The sequence below is a fragment of the Sarcophilus harrisii genome, chromosome 4 (assembly GCF_902635505.1).
Source record: "Sarcophilus harrisii chromosome 4, mSarHar1.11, whole genome shotgun sequence".
NCBI classification, from domain to species: Eukaryota; Metazoa; Chordata; class Mammalia; order Dasyuromorphia; family Dasyuridae; genus Sarcophilus; species Sarcophilus harrisii.
In genome coordinates this window covers 90,678,811-90,703,261 of record NC_045429.1, presented here as the reverse complement: position 1 = coordinate 90,703,261, position 24,451 = coordinate 90,678,811, and the positions used below count along the sequence as shown (strand labels likewise).

Sequence of the window (24,451 nt, the reverse complement as noted above, 5' to 3'; positions counted from 1 at the left end):
ATGTCAATAAACCCCAATGGCTCCTTATTGCTTCCATAATCCAATACAAAATGTTCTGTTTGTTATTCAAAGGCCTTCACAACCTACCCCCTGCCTTCAAAAGTTCTCATACTTTACCATCTAGAACTTTTAGAGAAAACTTTAGAAAAGGAGAATAAGAAAGAGGAGTTAAATAAGGAAAAAAGAGCAATGTCACAAAATTGGTAGAGAGAAAAGAGTATAAAAAGGGAAAGGGTGATCAATGATGTCAATGATTGAAAAGGATCAGAAAGGCTGAGGTTTAGAAAAAATTGTTAGATTTAGCAATTAGGAGATTGTTGGTAACTTTGGAGAGAGCAGTTTCAAGTTGAATGATGAAGTCAAAAGGCAAACTGCAAAGGGTAAGAAGAGACTAAGAAGAAAGGAACCAGAGAAACATTTACTATAGATAAATCTTCTCAAAGAATTTAGCCTCCCCCCCCTAAAAAAAAAAAAATGGAGAGACATGATGAGATGATAGCTAACAAGGATGGGTGGATTAAGTGAGGAAGTGAGTTTTGTCTGTTTCTCTAAGGACCAAGAAGAGACAGACATGTTTAAAGGCTGCAAGATAGCGGTTGGTAGACTGGAAGATTAAAGATAAATGAGATATGGATGACAGAAGGAGTATTTTGCTTAAGTAGACTGAATAGAATGGGATTACTTCTCCATGTGGAAGATTTTACTTTAGCAAAGAAAAAGTTCAACTTTTTGTGCAAGACAGGGATGGAAAGTACTGAAAGGAATCTGAATAATATAAAATAAGGAGGAAGGGAGAAGAGGGAGTTCTTCCAAATGGTCTGAATTTTTTCAGTGCAAAATAAAGCAAAGTTCTCAACTTAGAGGTAGAAAGATATTTGAGAAAGGATGAAAAGGTTTCGAAAAGCCACTGTGCTAAGTGTACATACAGAGTTAGAGAAATTCCAAAGAATAAAATAACAATAGGGAAAGCCCACTTGAGATTATTGTGACATATCTGAAGTAATCCTCATCAGTATGGCTTTGTGATTTTCTCAAGTTTCATGCATCAATACATGAGCAGGCAAAGGCAGTGCATGGTAAGAGTAATCCAAGGCTGAGGTTTAACAGTGCAATAACTTCAATATTATACAGGAGCAAGGATCTCAAGAGAAGAGTACAGAACTGAACTAGTTAACTATGGCAAGATGGGAAAAGTCTAGCCAATATAGGGGTGATAAACTGGGAAAGAAGTAAGGAACAAAGAGAGTAGAGGAAATGGTGAGGTCAAATAACAGGATTTAAAGTTGTAGAGAGTGGTGGAATGAGAACAGATTATAATCACATAAAGGAATGTCAGAGTTCACATACAGAGTTTGCATTCTTTATAAAAATAGAGAAGTAGAAGGAAAGTAGATGTCCATTGAATGAGGAATGGTTTAAAAAATTGTTATACATTAATGTGATGAAATATTAATGCATTTTTTAAAATGATGAATATAAAGAATACAGAAAGACAAGAAGATATAAAATGCTGGAAAGTAAAGAACTAAGAAATAAATAGTAAAGCAGAAAAAATAACAACAAAAAATAGTTGAAACTGTAATTATAACCAAGGCTGGCTTCAATGAAGAGAGATGAGTATCTTCTCTCTCTCTCTCTCTCTCTCTCTCTCTCTCTCTCTCTCTCTCTTTAACAGACATGAGGGATTATAAAGGTGTACATATACTTCTACATATATTTATTGTGTCATACTAGATAAGAGTAATGAAATTGGAATTAAGAAGAATCGATTCAAATCCTACATCATCCTACATCATACACACTTACTGGTTGATTCAACCTTTTTCAGTCTCAGTTTTCCTCAACTGAAAATGTGAATAATATCTGCTTCACAGATCTGTTGCAAGAATCAAATGATAAAATAGTGCTTTATAAATCTCAAATCACTATACATGTATATTATGAGATGATATAAATATACAATATTATATAAATCATTATATAAATTTTATTATTATTAATTGATTGGTATGTTCATTAGTTTAAGCTGCTTTTCCTCTCTCATCTTGTTTTATTTTTTGTTAAAAGTATGGTTCTGGGAGGGGAGAGGAGATGGATACATTGCAGAAAAAAGGTGATATAAAAACAGAAAAATGTCTCCTCCAAACCTTGTTTTAAATGAGGAAGTTCTAATGTGGGAGAAAAGGGAAACTTGTCTAAAAAAGACCAATGTGGATATTTGGGGAATTCACCAATCAACTTAGATCCAGGAATGAAGAGGACATAGAAAAACTTCAAGACCACATGGGAATTCATGAAGAAAGTGGACATTTTTTAACCTGATAGGGCAAAAAAAGACATGAAAAACACCATTCAACAATCTGAAGTGTTAATATGGTCACAGACAAATTAGATATTGGGTTCCCAGAAGGCAGAGGTAGGAACAACGGGTAGATGCAGAGGGGCAGACAGATGTGTAGTAACTACACCTACAGAAAAGTGGAATTAACTGCTTTCTGAGTGAATTTCGCTTGAAATCTTCATTCCAGCAAATGCTAGATGATCACCTGGTTAAGGATGTTTTAGGCAGGATTCTTTACCAAAAATACATTAGACTAGATAGTTTCTGGAATGCCTTCCAACTCTGAGATTCTATGACGTAGGAAGTAATTGTTTCAATAACATATTTCATAATAGGATAGAAGTCACCTTCACAGCCATCTGTAGTAATGTATTATCATCTTCATCATTATCACCACCATCATCATCATCAGATCAGGACTAGAAATTTACAGGATGATGAGGAAATTAAGGTCCCAAGAAACTAAAAAACTTCCTCAGAGTTGAAAGACCATAAATAGCAAGAATAACATTTAAACAAAGTTCTACCTCATATAAGTGTCCTTGCAGCAATGTTACATGAATAAAAATTGTGGGATGAAATAAACTTTTGAGGAATCAAAATGTCAGGTGAATGAGAGGACAATGCAAAGATACATGGTAGATGAAGGTAGGCTGCAGCATATTAATAATGATGAGTTGTATATGATAAGTGTTACAACGATGCCATCAATACCATAGGTAACCAGAGTATAAAAAATAACAGGTGGATAATCTGTCATCACAAAACATGAAATTATCTAGAGTAAGGTGTCCAGAACATTGCATAGACTCTTTATGTAGTATTTATGGAATGAAACAGATAAAAACTATATAGGATGAGAAAATTTAGATAGATTGTTATGTGCACTGTTAGAAGGTATACACATATAAGTGATATTATACAGTAAGCTCCTCACTCCATTGTCACCTAGGTATGACTCTGAATAGGGATGAAGAAAGTATTAACTAAAGCAGATCACTAAGAACATCTCTTTTCTCTTCTTTCTGAGATCTACATTTCCTGCCAATATTAACTATAAATGAATAATGATTATATAACAAATAAAAGAGGTTAGGTTCTAAGGATAATCTGATATCACACAGCCCTAATACTCTGAAATGGTATTATGGCAGAGATTGGTACAAAATACATTTTAAAACAAAAGCTGGCAGCTCCAACATCATATATTCTGAAATCAATAGTTCCTCTGTCTCTCTATCCAAGAATATCTAGGACAATGATGCCTTCTCTTCCAAATTATTCCTAGCTATATTTTAGGATTCTTTGCCTGAAAAGAGACAGGCTATTTTCATTCTTTTTCATTATTCTCATCTATGAAATGAATCTTTGTTGTCCTTCTCCTCTAATTGCTTAGTGGCAACAACCAAAAAAATCAAATGATAACAAGATCAGAATGAATTAGTTCCTTCAGTTTTTGCTCTGAAAGAATTTTATGCTAATACTGGAGTTATGGTTTACCTCTTTGTAGCAAGGCCCTTGGAATTTCACCTGCTACTTAACACTGAAACCTAACATAGTTTGACTTTTAAAGACACAAATTGTTCCAGATTTCCATATTAACTTAAAATGTTTATATTACATTCAATATATACTTATAAAATACAAGTTGAAGACCAGTAATTAAAAAAGCCTACCTTTATCATTCTAGAGAGATCGCCAGCATCTGCTAACTCCAGAACTATGTTTAGTTCATTGTCTTCAATGAAAGAAGCATAATATTTAATTACATTTGGATGGTTCAGTTGCTAAGAAAAAAATAAGAGAAAAATTAATATTTCCTTACTCTGCAAAGTGAAAACTTTAATTTCCCAACTTAAGAAAGCCTACATTACACAAATATATAGTTATTTTGGTTTCTAAATACACATTACTACTTAACAACTCAAATATTTTTTGAGCTTTATTTCTTCATATCGGGTAATATGGGTAAAATGACGGCAAGTAAAATAGAATTTCTGATTTCAAGGAATTCATAACTTATTAATTAGATTAAAATAATATAGAAACAATAACAACATTTACAGAGTGATTCATGGTTCATAAAGGCAAGAATTATCACTCTCCTTTTACAGATGAGGCAACTGAGACAAGATAACTTTTTCGAGGTCTCACAAATTAGTAAGATCAACATTCAGGTCTCTTCTACTTCTAAGTCTATTACTATTTAAACTATGCATTGCTGATTAAATGTTTAATGAGAAATACAAAGTGTTAGGAGTTTAGAGGGAGATCATTTCCAGTTGAGAAAAATCAGAAAAAGCTTCATAAAAACGTATTTGAGATACACCTCAAATGCATCATAGACAGAAAAAAATAACATTAGCAATAAAGGGAGAGAAAAGTTTAGGGAACATGAAGCATTTCAATTTAGCTGAAATTCTGCATGGATACTAGTATATAGTATAGGGCATATAGTATATAGTATAGGGCATAAAGCTGTAAGGATAAGTTGGAGACACACTCTGAAGGCTTTAAAGGTCAAGTTGAAATGATTTTGTAATTTCTAGAAATCAAGCTTCATAGTCTGTTGTCCATGAACTACATACATATGCATTTATGTATATATACATCTATAACATACATATATATACACATACCCATTTATACATATATATTACATATTTTCAAAAACTGTATTTCAGTCAATTGGTTCCTTTATAATCTTATCTATTGCAATCTAGGTATCATCCTCAACTCTTCACAATCTCTCTCCATTGATATCCAATCAATTGCCAAATCTTGTAGATTGCACCTTGTAATATATCTTCTATACACTTCCTCTCTTCTCTCCTCTCACTCAAGAGGAATTCTCCATCACTTCTAGAATAAAATAGAAAATCTTTCTTGGTCTTTACAACCTTCCTATCTTTTCACTCTTCTTCAACACTGTTCCCTTCCACATAATCAGCAATCCAGTGATACTGGGCTTGTTATTCCTTACCCAAGATATCTATCTCCCAAATTTTTCATTTTCACTACTTCTATGCCTGAAATTCTATCCATTCCTATTTTCATCTCCTGACTTCCCTGGCTTCCTTTGAGCCCCAGCTAAAACTTCACCTTCTACAAGAATCTTTTTCTGATCCTTTTTACAACTAGGGCCTTCTTTCTCTGATTATCTCTCATTCAATCTGGCTATACTCTATCTTTATGATCATTTGTCTGTCTCCTCCATTAGAGTTGAATTAGACTTACTCCTTGAAAGTAAGGACTGATTTTTGTTTTTTACCTTTCTTTGAATCTTCATGTTTATAGTGTCTAGCACTGGCATAATAAAATGTTCACTGACTTGACTTGAAAAAAAGGTCCATAGATTTCACTAGTCTCTCAAAAAATATATATATGATACAGAAAATGTTAACAACTCCAGCACAAGAAAATAAAAGTTTTTGAAAATTGAAGTGGCAAAATTTAGAAAGTTTAATTTGACAACAGTATGTAGGCAGACTGGAAGAAAGATAGAGATGAAGTGACAAGTTAAGAGAACATCTCAGGCAAAAGTTAATTATAACCTAAACTAGGGTAGTGGCAATAAAAATGGCAAAAAGACAGAATTAAGAAAAGATGAGTTAGACTCTCCAGAACTCTGTGATCTATTGAAATGGAGAATAATAAGGAAAAGTCAAAGTTGACTCCAATGTTTTGAAGCAGGGTTACTGAGAGAAGAGAGGTACAGCAACAAATAAAATGGGAACTCAGAGAAAGGGCTGGAATTCAGGGTAAGAGAACAGTGAGAACAGGAAAGATAATGGTACTGGTTTTTGATATATTGGTTCTGTATTCTGAAAGACTGAAAGTCGAGAAGGTAGGATTAGAACTTGACAGAGAAAATGAGATTAAAGATATAAATCTTGGGAGATTTTTTTATAAAGACAACCATTAAATTCTTGGGTGAGGGCAAGATTACTTAAGAAGAGTCCTAGAGAAATAAAAAGAGAACACATTATTGAAAAATTCCCAAATTAATGAAATAACATTAGGAAGACAATCCAGGAAAAGGAAAAAAAAAAAAAAAAAGAATGGTCAAAGAGTTAAGAACAAAAAATTTCCAGATAAACAAAGGTAGAAAAAAAAATTAAAGGGAAGAGGGCATAAATAGTGACAAATGACACGAGATCCGGGAATAAAACTTAGAAAAATAACTTTGAATTTGACCATTAGGAAGTTACTTTCTAGAGCCTCCAAGTAGAGATCTGGAAATTTGGATAGGGGAAAAATATGATTTCTTTTCATAAATTGATTGCCTTTACAATCCTATGTTTTTAGAAATTCTGAGTAAGGACCTATATGCTTTAGAAGACTGCCAAAAAGGTCTGTGTAAGAAGGATAAAAATCAGATTACAAATGCTTAATATTTTTCAATTAACAAAAATTTATTCATTTTTCTTTCCTCCTATTATCATATCTCCACTGGAAGAAAAATGAAAAACAAACCTTTGTAACAAACATGCACAGTCAAAAAAAATTCCCATAACTTATGGCTACGTACAAAAATGTACATCTCATTTTAAATGTTCAGTCCCCCTTCAAATTTCTGTCACTTGGTGGGTCACATACTTTATCACTGGTCTTTGGGAAACATGGATGATCACTGTCAGTTATTTTTATAATGTTACTATTATAATGAAAGTTGTTTTATTTCAACTCAACTTTCTTGCAGTTTTCAATACTAAAAAGATTCTTCTCTAAGATGAATCAGATTCTACTTCTCCATAATTTTCAAGCTGTGGTTCTAGAGTTCAACAATCCAGAGCTAAACATAATTATGATAAACATTTAAGCTTAGAAGATTATAGATACAGAACTATCAATGGAATTTGGAGACCACTGAGTACAACCACCACTGAACAATGAGGCACAAAGTGATCAGATGTCTTGCCTACAGTCACAGAACCACATTTGAACCCAAGTACAGTGTGCTCTATTCACTATGCCACTTAGCTGCAATGTTACTTTTCTTTCAGTCTAGTCACTATTAATTTAGCAAACACTTGGGTACCTAATAATTAGAATACATCATGATGGCTAATACACTAAGACAAGAAACCCTATATCATTGATCTAATATATATAAAGGATAGTCATAACTTCCACCTTTCTAAATCTTCTCTTTTCCCAATTACATATTCTCACTTCTTTTCCTTGTTTCTCATATTTTTAAGGTTTCTAAGATTAGAAGCCTTATCATTCTGGTCAGACATCTGGGCTTGCTTCAATTTATTTCTCTTAAAGTACAATGTATAGCAATTGAACAATTTTCAAGATGTGATCTAATATTGGGTCTATTACTTCATTTGATAGCATATTTCTACTGATACTAGTAAAGTTTATATTATTTCTCTTAGCAATTACTTCTACATTCCTTTTTTTTATTTTTATTTTTTTTAATTTAATAGCCTTTTATTTACAGGTTATATGTATGGGTAACTTTACAGCATTAACAATTGCCAAACCTCTTGTTCCAGTTTTTCACCTCTTACCCCTCACCCCCTCCCCCAGATGGCAGGATGACCAGTAGATGTTAAATATATTAAAATATAAATTAGATACACAATAAGTATACATGACCAAACCATTATTTTGCTGTACAAAAAGAATCAGACTGAAATATTGTACAATTAGCTTGTGAAGGAAATCAAAAATGCAGGTGGGCATAAGTATAGGGATTGGGAATTCAATGTAATGGTTTTTAGTCATCTCCCAGAGTTCTTTCTCTGGGCGTAGCTGGTTCAGTTCATTACTGCTCCACTGGAAATGATTTGGTTGATCTCATTGCTGAGGATGGCCAGGTCCATCAGAACTAGTCATCATATAGTATTGTTGTTGAAGTATATAATGATCTCCTGGTCCTGCTCATTTCACTCAGCATCAGTTCGTGTAAGTCTTTCCAGGCCTTTCTGAAATCATCCTGTTGGTCATTTCTTACAGAACAGTAATATTCCATAATATTCATATACCACAATTTATTCAGCCATTCTCCAACTGATGGGCATCCATTCAGTTTCCAGTTTCTAGCCACTACAAAAAGGGCTGCCACAAACATTCGTGCACATACAGGTCCCTTTCCCTTCTTTATAATCTCTTTGGGATATAAGCCCAGTAGTAACACTGCTGGATCAAAGGGTATGCACAGTTATAACTTTTTGAGCATAGTTCCAAACTACTCTCCAGAATGGTTAGATTCGTTCACAACTCCACCAACAATGCATCAATGTCCCAGTTTTCCCGCATCCCCTCCAACAATCATCATTATTTTTTCCTGTCATCTTATACTTCTACATTCCTAAGTCACATTAAACTTGCAGCTAAACTATAATTGTTAAATATTTATAGACACAAGTGGTCAGTTCAGGATGTATCTTTAAATACAAGGAAACACTGGATAACATGTTCATAGGACAGGGTCGAGGAACACTTTTTTCTGCCACGGGTCCTTTGGATATTTACAACACCATTCGCAGGTCATACAATGTAAAGTTCTTCTCTCAAAAATATAATTGTTCTCTGGGAGCAGGTTTCTTGGGGAGCTTCTCCGGGAGCAGCCTTCGTTTCAGTTCAGAGTAATAATCACCTTGAATGCAGCTAGGAGTTAAAGTCCAGATCCTTTATTGCCTCCTTCAAAACAGCCCAGTTGGCTTTCTTAGAGGCCTATCTCTTTCCTTGGTTCCAAGAGCTCCCCCTGAATGAGATTCTAGTAGGCTTCTGTCTTATGAATCTCCCAAAGTCTCTAGTGGGCTTGTCCTTTAGTGGGCTCCTCCGTATATATGCTCTCTTAAAGGTGTGGACTCTCTTAAAGGGGTGAACTCTGTGTGAACTCTCTTAAAGGTGTGAACTCTAAGGGTGTGAACTAAATACATAAGCATTGTCTCTATCAATTTCAGTGACTTAGCACCTTGTTTCAAGTTCTGGCCCATCATATCACAAAATTATAAACTTAAAAATGCAAGCAGTAGGAAGTTGTCGTATATAACTTTCAGCTCATCAACACCTGCAGTTGCCTTGCAGGCCAAACCAAATAATTTTGAGAGCCTTATACATCTACAGACTTGATATTCACTATTCTTGTTATAGGAGATAAAATACCTTCAAAATGACTGATTTAATTAATTTTTTAATATAATATCACTTCATGCAATTTAATTTTAGCCATCATTTAAATATTAAGCATAACATAAAGGCAAGTACAGATATACATAACATTTTTTAAAATTTTAACCTAGTTTCCTTCTAAATTTATTATTAATAAAGTTAATTGTAAATATACATTATGGCATCTTAAATTCTGAACCTGAACCCTGTAACTCCTTTTTCCCCCTTGTGATTCCATAAAGATAATTGATAATGGTTCAAAAATCAAATCCATTAGTTCTTTCAGTATCCATGGATAGAGTCTTTCCGGGCCTAATAACATAAACTAAAATTGCATTATCTTTCAATTAATCTTTTAGTAAAGATATTTCAACTCCCTATTATCCTTATGCTATTATCTGTATAAAGATAATTCTCTTGAATGAAAAAAGCAGAAGTTAAATAAAGGTTCAGGAATTTTTGTTTTCACAGTGGTTGTCTTACCACTATTCTAGCTTGCCCAAGTTGTAGCCCTATTACATTTCCGATCTCTTCTTTCCCCTAACATAAGATAAAAGAAAAGTAAGTTTTTTTCTGCTGTCCTAAACATTTTCTACCTATTTCAGCTTACTCTAAAATGTAATGTTCCAATCACTATTTTTAAAAATATTTATTAAAATATTACTATCTTTTTAAAAAATTTTACCTTAATTTCATAGATTCCTTCTCCCATCCCTATCCAGCAAGTCATTCTTTAGAAAATAAATAAATACCAGTTCAGCAAAACTAATCAACATATCAACCAAATCTGACAGCATATGCAATGTCTCATAACCATAGTACTTTATCTCTCTGCAAAGAAAGAAGGGAGGCATATTTTCTCATTTTATCTTGATGATAAAGGTAACTTTGGTGATTTTGGTCTTGACACTTTTCTTAAAGAATCTGAAATGCTTTACTTTTATTTGTCTTCCATTACCTATCTTTACGTAATGAAGATAAAGGTATTTTCTACATATAGAAAATATAAGTACAATAAGTTTTTTAATCTAATTATATTATCTATTAATTATATAATCTAATGGTATTTATTAGAGGCTCCTCCTTTTCTCATTCATCAGAATTATCTCTCTCTTTATTCAGAATTTCAGACGATGATATCGACCTTCCTTTTCACTGAACTCTTTGAAATCTATTCTCCAAAAATCTGTGATACATGTCAAAACTATGCCTGACACTTCCCTCATCAATAACAAACTGTATGAGGGAATGCTACTTCTACATAGAGTTCCCATTGTTTCCATTTCAACAACCAGCTTCTTCTTGTTGGTGATAATCAGATATAGAATGGTAGCTATTCCTTGGCTTCTCTCATTATTTGAATTTTCCCCACATTAAAACTTCTCACAGATGTATATTTTTTCCATAGCAAAGTATATAACTTTCTCTAAAAAAATGGGTATTTCCTGAAACAAATTCTAAATAATCATCAGGGTAAGAGTTCATGGAATAACTATCTATTTTTGTGTCTACCACCAAAAAACTTTCTTTCATTTTAGATGCAGAGAGGAACAAAGGAATAGACAGACAGTAGTCAGGATAATTTTTTCCCAAAAAATAAAGTCTAATCAGAAAAAAGCACAGGCTATTTTGTTATCTGTCTTTTTTTCTTTCATTTTCAATAGTATTTTATTTTTCCAAATACAAGTAAAGAAAGTTCTCAGCATTCATTTTTGTAAGATTTTATGATCCAAATTTTTCTCTCTCCCTACCATATTACCTCCCAGGATATATATTAAGGTTATATATGTAATATATATCCAGGCCCTACTGCCATCTAGATGCCCTTAAAACAATTAGACTATTAATTATTTCTTAAAATTCTTTTCATTATATAAAAATGGAACTGGAATGGAGGGGGATGGGAGAATGGAGAAAGGATCTAGGTTCAAATGTCAGCTCCATTATTTGTTCCTAAGCAAGTTACAATTTTTAAGGCTTTATTTTCTTCATTTATAAAATAAAGGAACTGGACTAGAAAAATCTCTTCTTCTATCTCTCAACCAATTATCACCATAATTATATTTAACATACTCGGATTTTTTTTCCCCAAAATTTTGTCTTAAATATATGTTGTAATTAATCCCAGATGTCAATATTGTAAAACATTTTCAAATTCTTATCTAGTACTTACTTTAAGGAGATCTATTTCTTTGATGCAGTCAGCACGAGCCTTGGCATCCATTAAATCAAATATCTATTTTAAAAAAATCCACAAAAACATTTTTAAATGAATACCAACCAAACATGGATCAAGATGACATGAATAAGCAGTTACAGTTTATATATAATTCTGATTGGTGCAGTATACACTCCTTAATTTAGTGTTTAGTCTTCTCCACAATCTAGTTCTAAACTACCTTTCTAATTTTATCTCAGAAAACTTTTTCATGGAAACTATATTTCAGCTCAGCTAGACTAATTGCTTTATTATTATCCTATGTTGCCCTTACAGGCCACTTACCAAGCCTGCAAAGTACATTTTTGCCTAAAAGTTTCCCAATCCCTCTTCCCATCCCTCAGGTAAAAAAACAAAACATGTTTTTCTTTCTAATTTCCTTCAAATTTTCTCAGAAGAACTATCATATTCTATCTGGTAATATATTTATTTGCATGTATGTCAAAAAATTATCAAGACTTCCTCAGCAACAAGGATTGTACAATTTTTATCTTAGTGTTTTACCTAGTAACTCACAATAATGTCTGTTGGGTTGAATATTCAATAAGATCTTCTATCGTTTAGATTAATAGATTATTTTAAGACAGAAGACAAATTCAAATTCCAGCTCTGCTATTTACCACCTATGGTAAAACATTAACCTCTAATACTTTTATCTATAAAAATGAGAGGTGTAAACAAGATGACCTCTACTAAGGAAGCACTTTCCCCTTCCAGTCCTAGATTGCTTAACTCCAAGTAGTTGGAAGTTTTCTTTATTTGGATCTTAAATTCCAAAGATTTACATTGAGTTCCTCAAGAGACTTATAGTATAGATGAAAGGTAACTTTGATAAAGATAGCGAGCATTTCACACACAGGGTAAAGTCAGTATAAAGGCATGAAGATAGGAGATAGGAGGTGGAGTATATTGTGTGAAGAATAAGTAGACAAGTATGGCTATATCACAGAATTTTTGGAGGGGAGTTAAGTACGAGACAAATGAAAAAGTGGGAAGGAAACAGGTTATGAAGTGTTTTAGATAACAGAGGATTTTATACTGCTTCTGGGGCAATGGGAAAACATTGGAATTTACTGGAATAGTGGGATAACACAATCAAAGTTATGCTTTAGCTGACATCTAAGCACAAATTGGAGCAAGGAGAGACTTGAAGCAAGGAAATCGATTAGAAAACTATTGCAATAACAGCCAGTGACAAGGTGATGAAGGTCTGAACTGGAGTGGAAGCCATGTGGATGAACAGAAAGATATATCTAAGGCGGTAAAAGTAAGATAATTTCAGATTCAGAAATCATTTGAATTGCAAGTGATGATGAGATGTAAGGTATAATTCCATCTGTGGATGAATAAAACAGAAACTGAGGTCAGAGAATTGAAATGGATATAGAATTCTCTAAAAATGATTACAAGAGGCTGAATGGGAAGGCTGTAAGGTACCAAATTCATTGAAGGAAGGTGGAAGAAAAATCAAGAGATGACAGAATCAGGAAAAGGTGGTACAGTAAAATGTCATGAAATTATAGGTGCGTGTGTTTAGAAATAGAAGGACTGTAACAGTTCCCCAATTCAGTCATTTTCAGTTGCAGAAAAGGAAGGCCAAAATAAGCTCAGTGACTTGCCCAAGATCACACAATAGGAAACTCATCTCTCTGCCTACTGATATGTTTCCCTTTTTCCTAAAAGGCTCAAACTGCTCTATGTAAGTGAAAATAACCTCTTCTCCATACTTTTGTTGCACCATGCTGGCTGGTCACTTTTGTCTTTTTTACACTTCACCTTTTAAGTATATAGTTTTGTGTACCTAATTATCTTGTTCCATTAGATTAAGCAACTTCATGGCATCATCTTTGTGCCTCTATCACAAAGTATACCACTTTGTATATAGTAAGAGCTTAAACTCTATTTGTTGAATGGAATTGAATTCTTTAATAGAGGTGACAGAATAAGGGTCTGGAAATGAGAACTGATGTGAATGATTATGTGAATTAGATAACCTAAAACTTCCTTCTAGGTTTATAGCTACATGATATAAAACAGAGGAAAAGTGGCGACAGCATTAACTATTTTAATATTCCAAATATTCATTTATCTCAATAATTGTAAATACAAACTTTACAAGGAGACCAGAGCTGTTTTTTTTCCATATATATATATTTTGTCAAGGATCCCTTAGGCAGTTTGGTGAAGTCCATGACCCCCTTCCCAGAATGTTTTTAAATGCATAATAATAAAAGCAACAATGATAAAAATTTATATAGAACTTATTATGCCATGTGTTATCTTATTCCTTTTACAATTATCTCATTTGATCCTCAACAACAATTCTAAGAGGTAGATATTATTGTTATCCCCATTTTACAGATGAAGAAACTGAAATGTTAAATGATTTGTTAAAGGTTACAAAACCAGTAAGTGTCTGATGCTGGATTTCAATTCACATCTTTCTGACTGTAGGACCAATGCTATATTCACTGTGCCACCCAGCTATATACAATAACAAAATACACAGGGTTATAAATTAAACCAATTACACTGAAATTACAATTACTAAAATTTCAAAAACAAAAACAAAACAAATTCACAAACCACAGGTTGAGAACTCCCAAGATGAAAAAAAAATTTTTTCAGGGTAGCATGTAATAGTCACAAAGCCCAGGAAATTTATTCCAAAACAAAGGTAAACTCACTATTTTGCTAACAGGATAATTCGTTTTTCTTGAAATATGATAACAGATTAGAATAACAGACATGCCAAAAAAGGGGGAAAGTAACAACTGCCAGGACAAAAAAGAACTAAATGTCAGTAGAAAAATCTGGTGACGTAATATATAGAGAAATAATCCTATGATACCTCAACACCTACAAGGGAATCATAATTATAAAGTACAGCAGAGTAACTTTTCAAAGGAGTGTTCCTAATATAGAAAGAAAAGCAATTATATATAATATCAGGAAGCAGTAACCTATCTTGGAAATATTTCTACCAAAACAGAATAAATTTTTGTATTTAAAGGGGAAAAGTTTTAGTTTTCTGGAAAATCAATATGAAATAATTCATTTCTCAATGATGCCAAATTATTACTAAACTAACACTTCTTTAGAAAATATTAAAGGCAAAGAAAACTGACATAAATATAGAATACTTTAGAGCATTAAAAATTACCATCCATTCTGGAAGCAAAAAATATTTAAGAAATAACAGATATGAAGATTTTTTTCTGATTTTTTTATTTTAAATTTATAGCTTTTTATATACAAAACATATACATAGGTAATTTTTCAACACTTAACCCTTGCAAAATCTTCTGTTCCAACCTGTCCCTCCTTCCCCCCACCCCCTCCCCTAGATGGCAGGTAGTTCCATATATATTAAATATGTTAAAGTATATGTTAATTACAATATATGTATACATATTTATACAGTTTTTCTTGTTGTACAAGAAAGATCTAATTTACAAAAAAGGTAAAAATAACCTGAGAAGATAAAAACAAAAATGCAAGCAAACATTAACAGAAAGAATGGAAATATTATGTTGTTGTCCATAATCATTTCCTAGTATTCTTTCTCTGAGTGTAGCTGGTAACTGATACGAAGATTAACTAAACTGATTCATCGTTAAATAAGCAGAAACAGAAGAGGAAAAAGCATGATTAAAATAAAGTAAATGGAAAAGAACAAAAAGCCCACAAGAAACCCAAATTCTATGACAACAAAAATTCTAGATAGTTAGGTCTTCTACAATGTCACTACCATGTTCTCCTTTAAAAAAAAAAAAAAAAAAAAGTGTACTATCTTTTATTCTTACATCTTTTAAATTTCCTCCTATGCTCCCTCTCATTCTTCCAGAGATTCATCCTTTATAACAAAGATTTTTTTTAAAAGAGTGAGGAAAAAAAATCAGTAAAACTGATCAAAATAGAAAAAATTATAACATATATGCAACATCACTTGTGTGGACCCCTTCACCCAGGTCAAAAAATAGAGGGAGATGGCTTCTCATATCTCTTATTTGGAGCCAAGCTAGTTCTTTGTAATTCTGCAACATTCACTTTCATTGTTTTGTGGTCCTTTCCATTTACAATACTGTATTCATTGTGTGTAGATTATTTTCTTAGCTCTACTTACATCATTTTCCAACAATTTTTCTAAGTCCATGTTTCTCTGTATTCATCAAATTTCCTTTTTATAACATGACAATATTACATTACATTCGGGTATCACAATTTGTTTTGTCATTCCCTACTCAGTGTACTCTTTTTTTTTTTCCCCCAAAACAAGAAAGCTGCTATAATGTTATTGTATATGGAGCCTTTCTTTTTAATCTTTTCTTGGAGATGCTTTAGTGTATATGCTAGGCAAAAGAATCTCTAGGTCAAAAGGTAAGGGTATTTTAATCATCTTATTTTCATGATTCCAAATTACTTTGCAGAATTTTTTTAATCCATATTTTCTTCAACAGTGCAGTAATCTTTACAATATCAGTCCAATGTTGACTATCCCCACTTTTTGTGGGGGAATAAAAGTGTGAGGTAAATTCTTGATTTGTTCTTTGATTTATAATTTTCTTTTTAGTTACTAGAACAAAATTTCACATAATTAATAGTTTGCAATTCTTTTTATAATTTGTTCATATCTTTTAACCATAACCAGCTATTATTTTTTTTTTAAGTTGCAGGACTTAATTTACAAAATTTGTTCAGAAAAGCAGGGAAGTAGATGCAGTTGGAGCAATGCATTGTCATGATGACTTTGCAGTAAAAACACATTTTGAATCTCAGCTCCTCTACTTAATCCCTGTGTGAACTGAAGCAAATTACTTTTCTTCTTTCTGAGATTTGTATTTTTAATACATAAAATCAAAATGTTGAACTAGATGATTTTTAAGGTCCTTTCCAAGCTGACCTCTACAGTCAAGAATATTTGTTGACGAGTAGAATCAAACTAAAATCTGATTGATTCTCATTTGAACTCCACATGATAAGCTTTTCTTTACCTCTTTTGACCAAGTAATCAAGTCAAAAAAAAAAAAAAAAAAAGTACCAAATCTTTAGGTCATGTCATTCCTAAGAATAAATTAAAGGTTCAAAGCTAATTTCTTTCACAAATAAGTAAAAGCCTCATTTTGCCAACCCTTGGGATTTTGTGATCTATAAAATTTGGAGCATTTCCCAAGTGAGAACATCATAAAACAACCTCTCACAAAAGTTACCTGATTTAAACCAATTTGGTTGCTTGGGATCTTCTAACTTTTTCCACAATTGGCAACTCACAGTACTTTGGTTTTCCTTGTAATACATTTATCACACCTCACAGCTTTATAGTAACCCTTCAGTCTTTACAAATAAGAGCTACATCTTGATTTTATCTTAATGAAACTGTTATTGATATTTAATGATTGATGACTTGCAATATTAACATTAATAATTCTCTAACAATATTAACTAAAGAGTACATGTCAAATCAAGTCAAATCCATAAGCATTTATTTAGCACTTAAAAAGTACCAGATACTATGCTAAGGGACACAGACACAGACACACAGACACACACACACACAAACACACATGTTAAATTGAATGAAAGGTATAAACATTTATATAGTGACTAAATTAAATAATCTGGAAAAGGCTTCTTAAATAAATTGGGATTTTAGCTGAGACTTGAAGGAAGCTAGAGAAGGCAGAAGGCAGAGACAAGGAAGAAGAGCACTGCAAGCAAGGGGGAAAAGCCTGTGAAAATGCACAGACTAGGGAGATGAATTGTTTTGTGAAAACAGAATAGTGTCACTGGGTTACAGAGGGAGAGGACTTAAAATGCACAAAATAATTATAATAGTATTCATATAAACTTTTGTTTTTGTTACTATTCATAATAATGTTTTTGTTAGTATTCATGTAACTTTTTAGTATTACAGATAACCATGGAATAATTTTCTAACAATAAAATGAAGTCTCAAAAATTGTAAATGACTTAAGTTTCAGAGACAGAATTCAAATCCAGGTCTCCTGATTCTCAAGCCTCGTGTTTTCCCACTATATCAGTAAGTCATAGCACTGATTTACATGGTAATTCTCTATTTATTAGAAAAATCCAACCCTTCGTCCATTTGGAATAAAGATTTTTTAAATATAATTTTATTTTTTTTATTATAATAACTTTTTATTGACAGAACTCACGCCAGGATAATTTTTTACAACATTATCCCTTGCACTCACTTCTATTCTGATTTTTCCCCTCTCTCCCTCCACCCCCTCCCCTAGATGGCAAGCAATCCTATATATGTTGAATATGTCGCAGTATGGAATAAAGAATTAAATTAACTAATTTACTATGATTGTAGACACTTAGAAATTATTAAAAAACTAATTAGCACACGCAAAAAAATTATTATATCAGGAGGTTTTAAAAAACTTTTCAGACAAAACCTATCTTGTTAGAATGATGCAAAGACCTTTAAGAATTTGTTATACTCTAATAGCTGAATTCAACTTTTCTCACTAATATTATACCATATATGAATTACTGTTAAAAAATATATTCCTAATTTTCAGGTCCTTAAAATAACAACAGGTTGTTCCAAAGGAAGTCAATAAGAATTAAATGATGAAACTCATAAAAACTATGAACTACTTGATAATTATTACAAACTTTTTAAGTAAATGAAGACTTGCCTTTGTAGTTTATGATCAAATTAAAATACTACTATGAATCATACATGAAATTAACACCCATAAATTCCTTCTCTTTAATGACATGTGAAAATATGCAGAAATAAGATTCTAATAAATGTAATATACAACTCTATCATAATTTAATTATCTCTAACTTTCCCCCAAATTCAAGTAAACATTAATAAATATCAAAGACATACATTATCTCTCGTGCATGTGCATATTTTCTCTCTCCCTTTCTCCCCCACCCCCTCCTCATATTAGCTGTCACCCTGGATAACTCACTTAACACCTGTTTGCCTCAGTTTCCTCAGCTGTAAAATGTGGATAATAATAGCATATAGTTCAGAGTATTGTTGTGAGAACCTAATGTGAAAATTATTATAAAAAGCTTAGTGCAGTACCTGGTGCATTGTAAGCACTGATTATTATTAGTTATTATTATGTTACATATAGATATCTATATCTATTTATCTCTTTTGTTTGTACATACTTTTTTTGCATGTTATCTCTATTAGACTATGAGCTTCACGAGGGCAAGAATGTTTTCTTTTCCCCAGTCCTTAGCTTATGCTTAATAAATGCTTCTTCACTAAAGAAGCCCTGTTATATCTTAAGCTAGCATGGGGTAAGAGAGAGAAAGCTAGACATTGTTTATCTTTGAGACCCCCTTTAGTTCCTTATGCATGTTCCTATATTCAGGAAAAAACCTCTCTCTTCAAATCCTGATTCTGATGTTAAGTATCTATTTTATCTATTTTAAATAGAAATGGAAAAATCACTTTTTTTAATTTCAATTTAAATTTAAAACTCTGAGCCTGGGTTTCCCCATCTACTAGATGAGGATAAAAATATCGATGGTGTCAAGTCACAAAAATGCTATTACAATCAAGTAAGATCATAAGATCACAGATGTGAAGTTTCCAGATATTATGGAGATCTTCAATGCCTTCAGTTCATTGCAAGGAAACTGAAGCACAGAAAATTTATTTGCTTAAGATCATAGAGATGGTCAATGTCAGAGCCAAGAGTGAAATCCAAGTTTTCTGATCAAGAGCCAGAGCTAGATATAAAAAGAGAACTTTGTAAATTTTAAGATAATCTATAAAAAACAATTTGAGACAATTAGGAGGCAGAGTAAATGCCAGATCTCAAAGTCAGGAAAACCTGAGTTCAAATTTAATCTCAAACAAATTACTAACTGTATGACTCTAGGAAAATCATTCAATCTCATTTGCCTCACTGTCCTACTCTGTAAAATAGAATGGTGAAAGCAAGGCAAACCAGTTCAGTACTTTTATCAACAAAGCCCTAAATGAGGTCCTGAAAAGTAAAACACAACTGAACAACAACAGCACAAATGTCAATTATTATTTATTATTATTCTGGATCATGATGCAATTAGCACAATATGATCCACAAACAGAAACATTGTCAATGCCTCGTCATTTCTAAGGAATTCCTCTTTTGTTTGGATCTCACCAAAAGAAATTTTGCAGAACAATGATAATTCATGAAATCATAAATCTTATTTCTATAAAGGGAAGGGACGTACAGATATCATTCTGTCCAATTTTCTCATTTTATAGGAAGAAATTGAAGCTTTTTTTTTTTTTTAAGAAATTGAAGCTTAAGAAGAATAAGAAGTCAAGGTGACATAGTAAATGTTCAATCCAAGAGTCAAACCTAGAAGTTCTGATGCCAAAGATGCTGCATTCAACTCCATTTCTTCATTCCTCACTTGACAATAGTCAGAGGGTTCCTGAAAGTAATTATCCTTGTCGTTAAATTTACCAAGGAATGATGCATGACCCTAATATATGCACAAAATAATAGTTGTAACATGTAAGTCATAAAGTTTTATTTGGTTCTCACAAATCAAAGATTTAATATTTATAATTAACAAATAAGTGACATCTTAGTGTGTACAATTTTCAATCAATTGTATTGCTATGGATATAATGTGACATATTTAACATATATAGGACTGCTTGTCATCTGGGGGAGGGGGGCGAAAGTGGAAGGGGAAAAGTCAGAACAGAAGTGAGTGCAAGGGATAATGTTGTAAAAAATTACCCAGGAATGTCTGTCAATAAAAAGTTGTAATTATGAAAAAAATAAAAATAAAAATAAATTGTATTGCTATGCAATGTGGTCTGCTATAGCAAATCCTTTGTCAAAGTATTTAAAAAGCATTTTTTTTATTTAATTTATGGATTAGCTACGGTTTTTCAAAGGAAAAATATTCTGATCTGGGATATTTATAATATTTTCTCTTTGGCAGCAGAAATAAAAGAAATAAAAGTTTTTAAAATCAGTAGAAGCCTAGGATCTGAGTACAACCAATAAAGTAAGCATCTTTCTTCTCAAAACATTTCCTAATTTTCTTAAGAAACATCAGATATACCATTCATAAAAATAAAAAAAAAACTCTTGCTATCTAAAACATTCTCATAATCTGCTAGTTTAATAACTGTCTCAAAAAAGAGAGAAGATAGAAACGACCAGCAGAATGATTTCAGCAAGGCCTGGAGAGACTTACATGAAATGAGGCTAATTGAAATGACCGAATCAGGAGATCATTATAAACAGCAACAAGACTATAGGATGATCAAATCTGATGGTCGTGGCTCTCTTCAACAAAGAGATGACTCAAACCAGTTCCAATTGTTCAGTGATGAAAAGAGCTATCTACACCCACAGAGAGGATTGTGGGAAATGAGTGTGGACCACAACATAGCATTTTATATACTTTAACATATTTAACATGTATGGGACTACCTGCCATCTAGGAGGAGGTGGGAGGAAAGAGAGGAATAGTTGGAACAGAAGTTTTTGCAAGGGTCAATGTTGAAAAATTACCCATGCATATGTTTTGTCAATAAAAAGCTATAAGAAAAAAAGTCAGTGATCATTAAAAGATCATGAATCTGTTAGAATGATTTAAATTGATGCAGAGTGGATTAAGCTGAAGTAGGAAAACAATATAAACAAAGACTCTAACAATATTAAAATGAAAGCAACCATTAAAAAAATACAACTGAATTCTGTGTAATTATAATAATAAATCTTGGCACTAAAGAAGAGACAAGAAAAATGAATTTTACTTCCTTTTCTTTATCTTAAATAAATTTATCTTTAGTATTCTTTTTTTTTTTTAAATTTTGAGTTCTGAATTCCTCCCCACCCCTCTTCCACCCACTGAGAGGATAAGAAATAGAACATAAATTATATATATATGAAATCATGGAAAAGATATTTCCATATTAGCCACATATAAAAATAAAGCAAGAAAAAATAAAAAATTTGAGATCATACTTCAAATCACATTGTTTTTCAGTTCTATCACTGGAGATGAACAGCATTTTTCTTCATGAGTATTTTGAAATTGTCTTAAAATTATTGTATTGATCAGAGAAGCTAAATCTTTCATTAATCATTACTACAATATTGATGTTACTATATAATTATCTCCTGGTTCTGTTCATTTCACCTTACATCAATTCACATAAGTATTCCCATATTTCTCTAAAATTATTCCCAGTTATTTTCATCTAGCACAAAAGTATTCCATCGTAATCATGTATCCCAAATTCTTTAACCACTCTCCAGTTGACGGGCATCCCCCTCAATTTTTAATTTTTTGTCACCAAAAAAAAAAAGAAAAAAAATTGTTATAAATATTTTGGTAAACGCAGATTTTTTTCCCCCATTTTCTTGGATCTCTGACTCCCTTTTTTTCCCTTTTTTTTTGCAGAAGGGAAATGTGTGTGTGTGTGTAACACTGTATGCACTGTCAGTGATATACTGGTTAGTTTTGATGAACTTTTTTCTCCTCTTTAAATTCTTTATTACAAGCTATGGTTTGTTAGGATAGGAAAATGCATTCAGAAATTAAGGAAATGTAAAAACAAAAGCTGCATGGGTAAGTCACTTAATCTCTCTGTAGCCCAATTTTTTCATCTGGAAAAGAAGGGCTTGAATTCAGTAACTTCTAACATAATTTCCAGTTCTGATTTTATGATACTTAACCATTTTCTAAAGAACTTCAGCCAATGTAAAATGTCACCATAACAAAGAACAAAAAAGCCCAGAAATTGCCTTACTCAGAAATTATCTAACCGAAGTAGAAAAACATTACAGGCAAGAGTAACAGTGGTATTGAGTACATACTTATTGGCAAAATAATGGAAAATAATGGAGGAAGACAGGAAGCCTCACAAAGTAACCAAAGCAAATAAGGAGAAAATTAATCTATGCTGGGCTTAGATTTCAATTCATTTAAGCATATATGATCCACAGAGCATTTTTAGATGAAACATGGAGGAAGACACTTGGTCAATAACCATTCTTTAAAAGGCACTTGCCATTTGCTAATAAGTTCTGTGCATTCAAAAACCCCAACCATTTAAACATAAAATTACAGGATATGATAACAGATCTATCAAAAATTTCTAACTGCTCTGCTTTCACAATCCTAATATTAAAATAAGACCCAGAGGCCTCATTACTCAATGTGCAATGTGAAGCTAAAAAAGAAGAGTTAGGAAAGTAAAGTAAAAAAAAAAACACAAATAATACATGGATTTAAGGATATAGAAAAGAAATCTGTATTGCAGTCAATACCAATAGAAAAAGCAAATATCTCTTGAAATATCCTTGTATTTCAAAATGGGGATATATTCCAAAAGAAGAGGTTTTAGTGGTATCCCAAGAAAACATCAGCAACTTTACATACATGATTGTTTTCCTTACTTTTATTAAATAATCATGAATAATAATTAATCTTCATAATGTTAGTACTTTAAGTTTTGTAAAGTGTTTTCTAAATGTTATCTGATTTTATCTTCATAACAACACTGGGAGGTAAGTGTTATCATTATCTCATTTTACAGATGAGGATCCTGAGTAGATCAAGGAAAAGTGATTTGCCCAGAATCAAGTAAGTAGGATATGAACTCAGGTTTTCCTGACACCATGTATCGCGCTTTATCCACCATAGCCCCTAGCTTCCTCAACAGAAATATTAAGGCTTTCACAATTTATTTTCTGCATTTTATGATAGGTTTACAACTACACAATTGACTATAAATTAGAAAAAAATACTAGGTTCACTGTAACCACTGACTTAAAATAATGTACAGCTATGGAGGCTTTCTTCAAAGATCAAATCATAAAATTCATAAAAAGACTATATATCAATGACAATTTTAGTACTAGTTTCACACAGAAAACTCTTAAAGTACAGATATCAATGAGCTGTTAAAGAAGGAAACATATTTACATCAGATAAATTAAATTCACAGAAGAAACACAGTCTAAGTCAGGCAACATTTAAATTCTTATGATGTGACAGACCCTTTGCCAAGTACAAATCCCAGTCTTCAAGGAGTTCATACTCTAAAGTAATAAACTTGTAATAAAAAATACATGTATGTATATATGTGTGTGTATGTATGTATACATACATACACACACACACAAGATAGCTATAATATAAATGAAAGATAATCTCAGAGAGAAGGAACTAATATCTAGATGAACTGGGAAAGACCTCCTGAAAAAGGCAAAATTTACAGTCTTGAAGAAGGTAAAAGGGAGAATATTAGAGGCATGGCAATAGCCAGTGCAAGCACACTGAATATCTTCTGTGAAGAATATCAAGTAGGCAAATGTCACTGGATCATTGGCTACGTGTAAGGCTAGAAAGGTAGGAAGAGTTCAGATTGGGAGTGTTTTAAACGCCCGAAAAGGATTTTATATTTTATCTTAGAGGCAAAAGACAGCCACCTTACTGAGTTTTTTGAATAGGGAAATGATATGGTTAATATACTATGCAGTATGAATATCACTTTAGCACCTCAACAGAGAATGGCCCGGATATGGGAGAGATCTAAGAAAGAGAAATCAACAAGAATGTTATTACAATAGTTCAGGCAAGAACCTATATTCTAAAGTAGTAGCTGAATGAGTGAAGATAACAGAATGTAAGAAATGTTGTGAAGGTAGAAATGCCATGATATGGCAATGGATTGGGAATGTGGACTGAGTTAAAGTCAGACAAAGAACAAGGTTGAGATTCGAGGTCAA

General features: G+C 32.2%; 1 protein-coding gene across 4 annotated transcripts in view; it reads right to left on the bottom strand.

Moving 5' to 3' along the window:
* NEK7 (NIMA related kinase 7) overlaps window positions 1-24,451 on the bottom strand; it is a 167,742-nt gene that overhangs the window by 76,007 nt on the left and 67,284 nt on the right. For all 4 annotated transcript variants that reach the window (XM_031937096.1, XM_031937092.1, XM_031937095.1 and 1 more), the window contains exons 4-5: window positions 11,646-11,708; window positions 4,018-4,128 (exon numbers count right to left, since the gene is read on the bottom strand). In XM_031937096.1, the coding sequence (XP_031792956.1) occupies window positions 4,018-4,128; window positions 11,646-11,708 (174 nt within the window). The remainder of the gene's footprint in view (window positions 1-4,017; window positions 4,129-11,645; window positions 11,709-24,451) is intronic.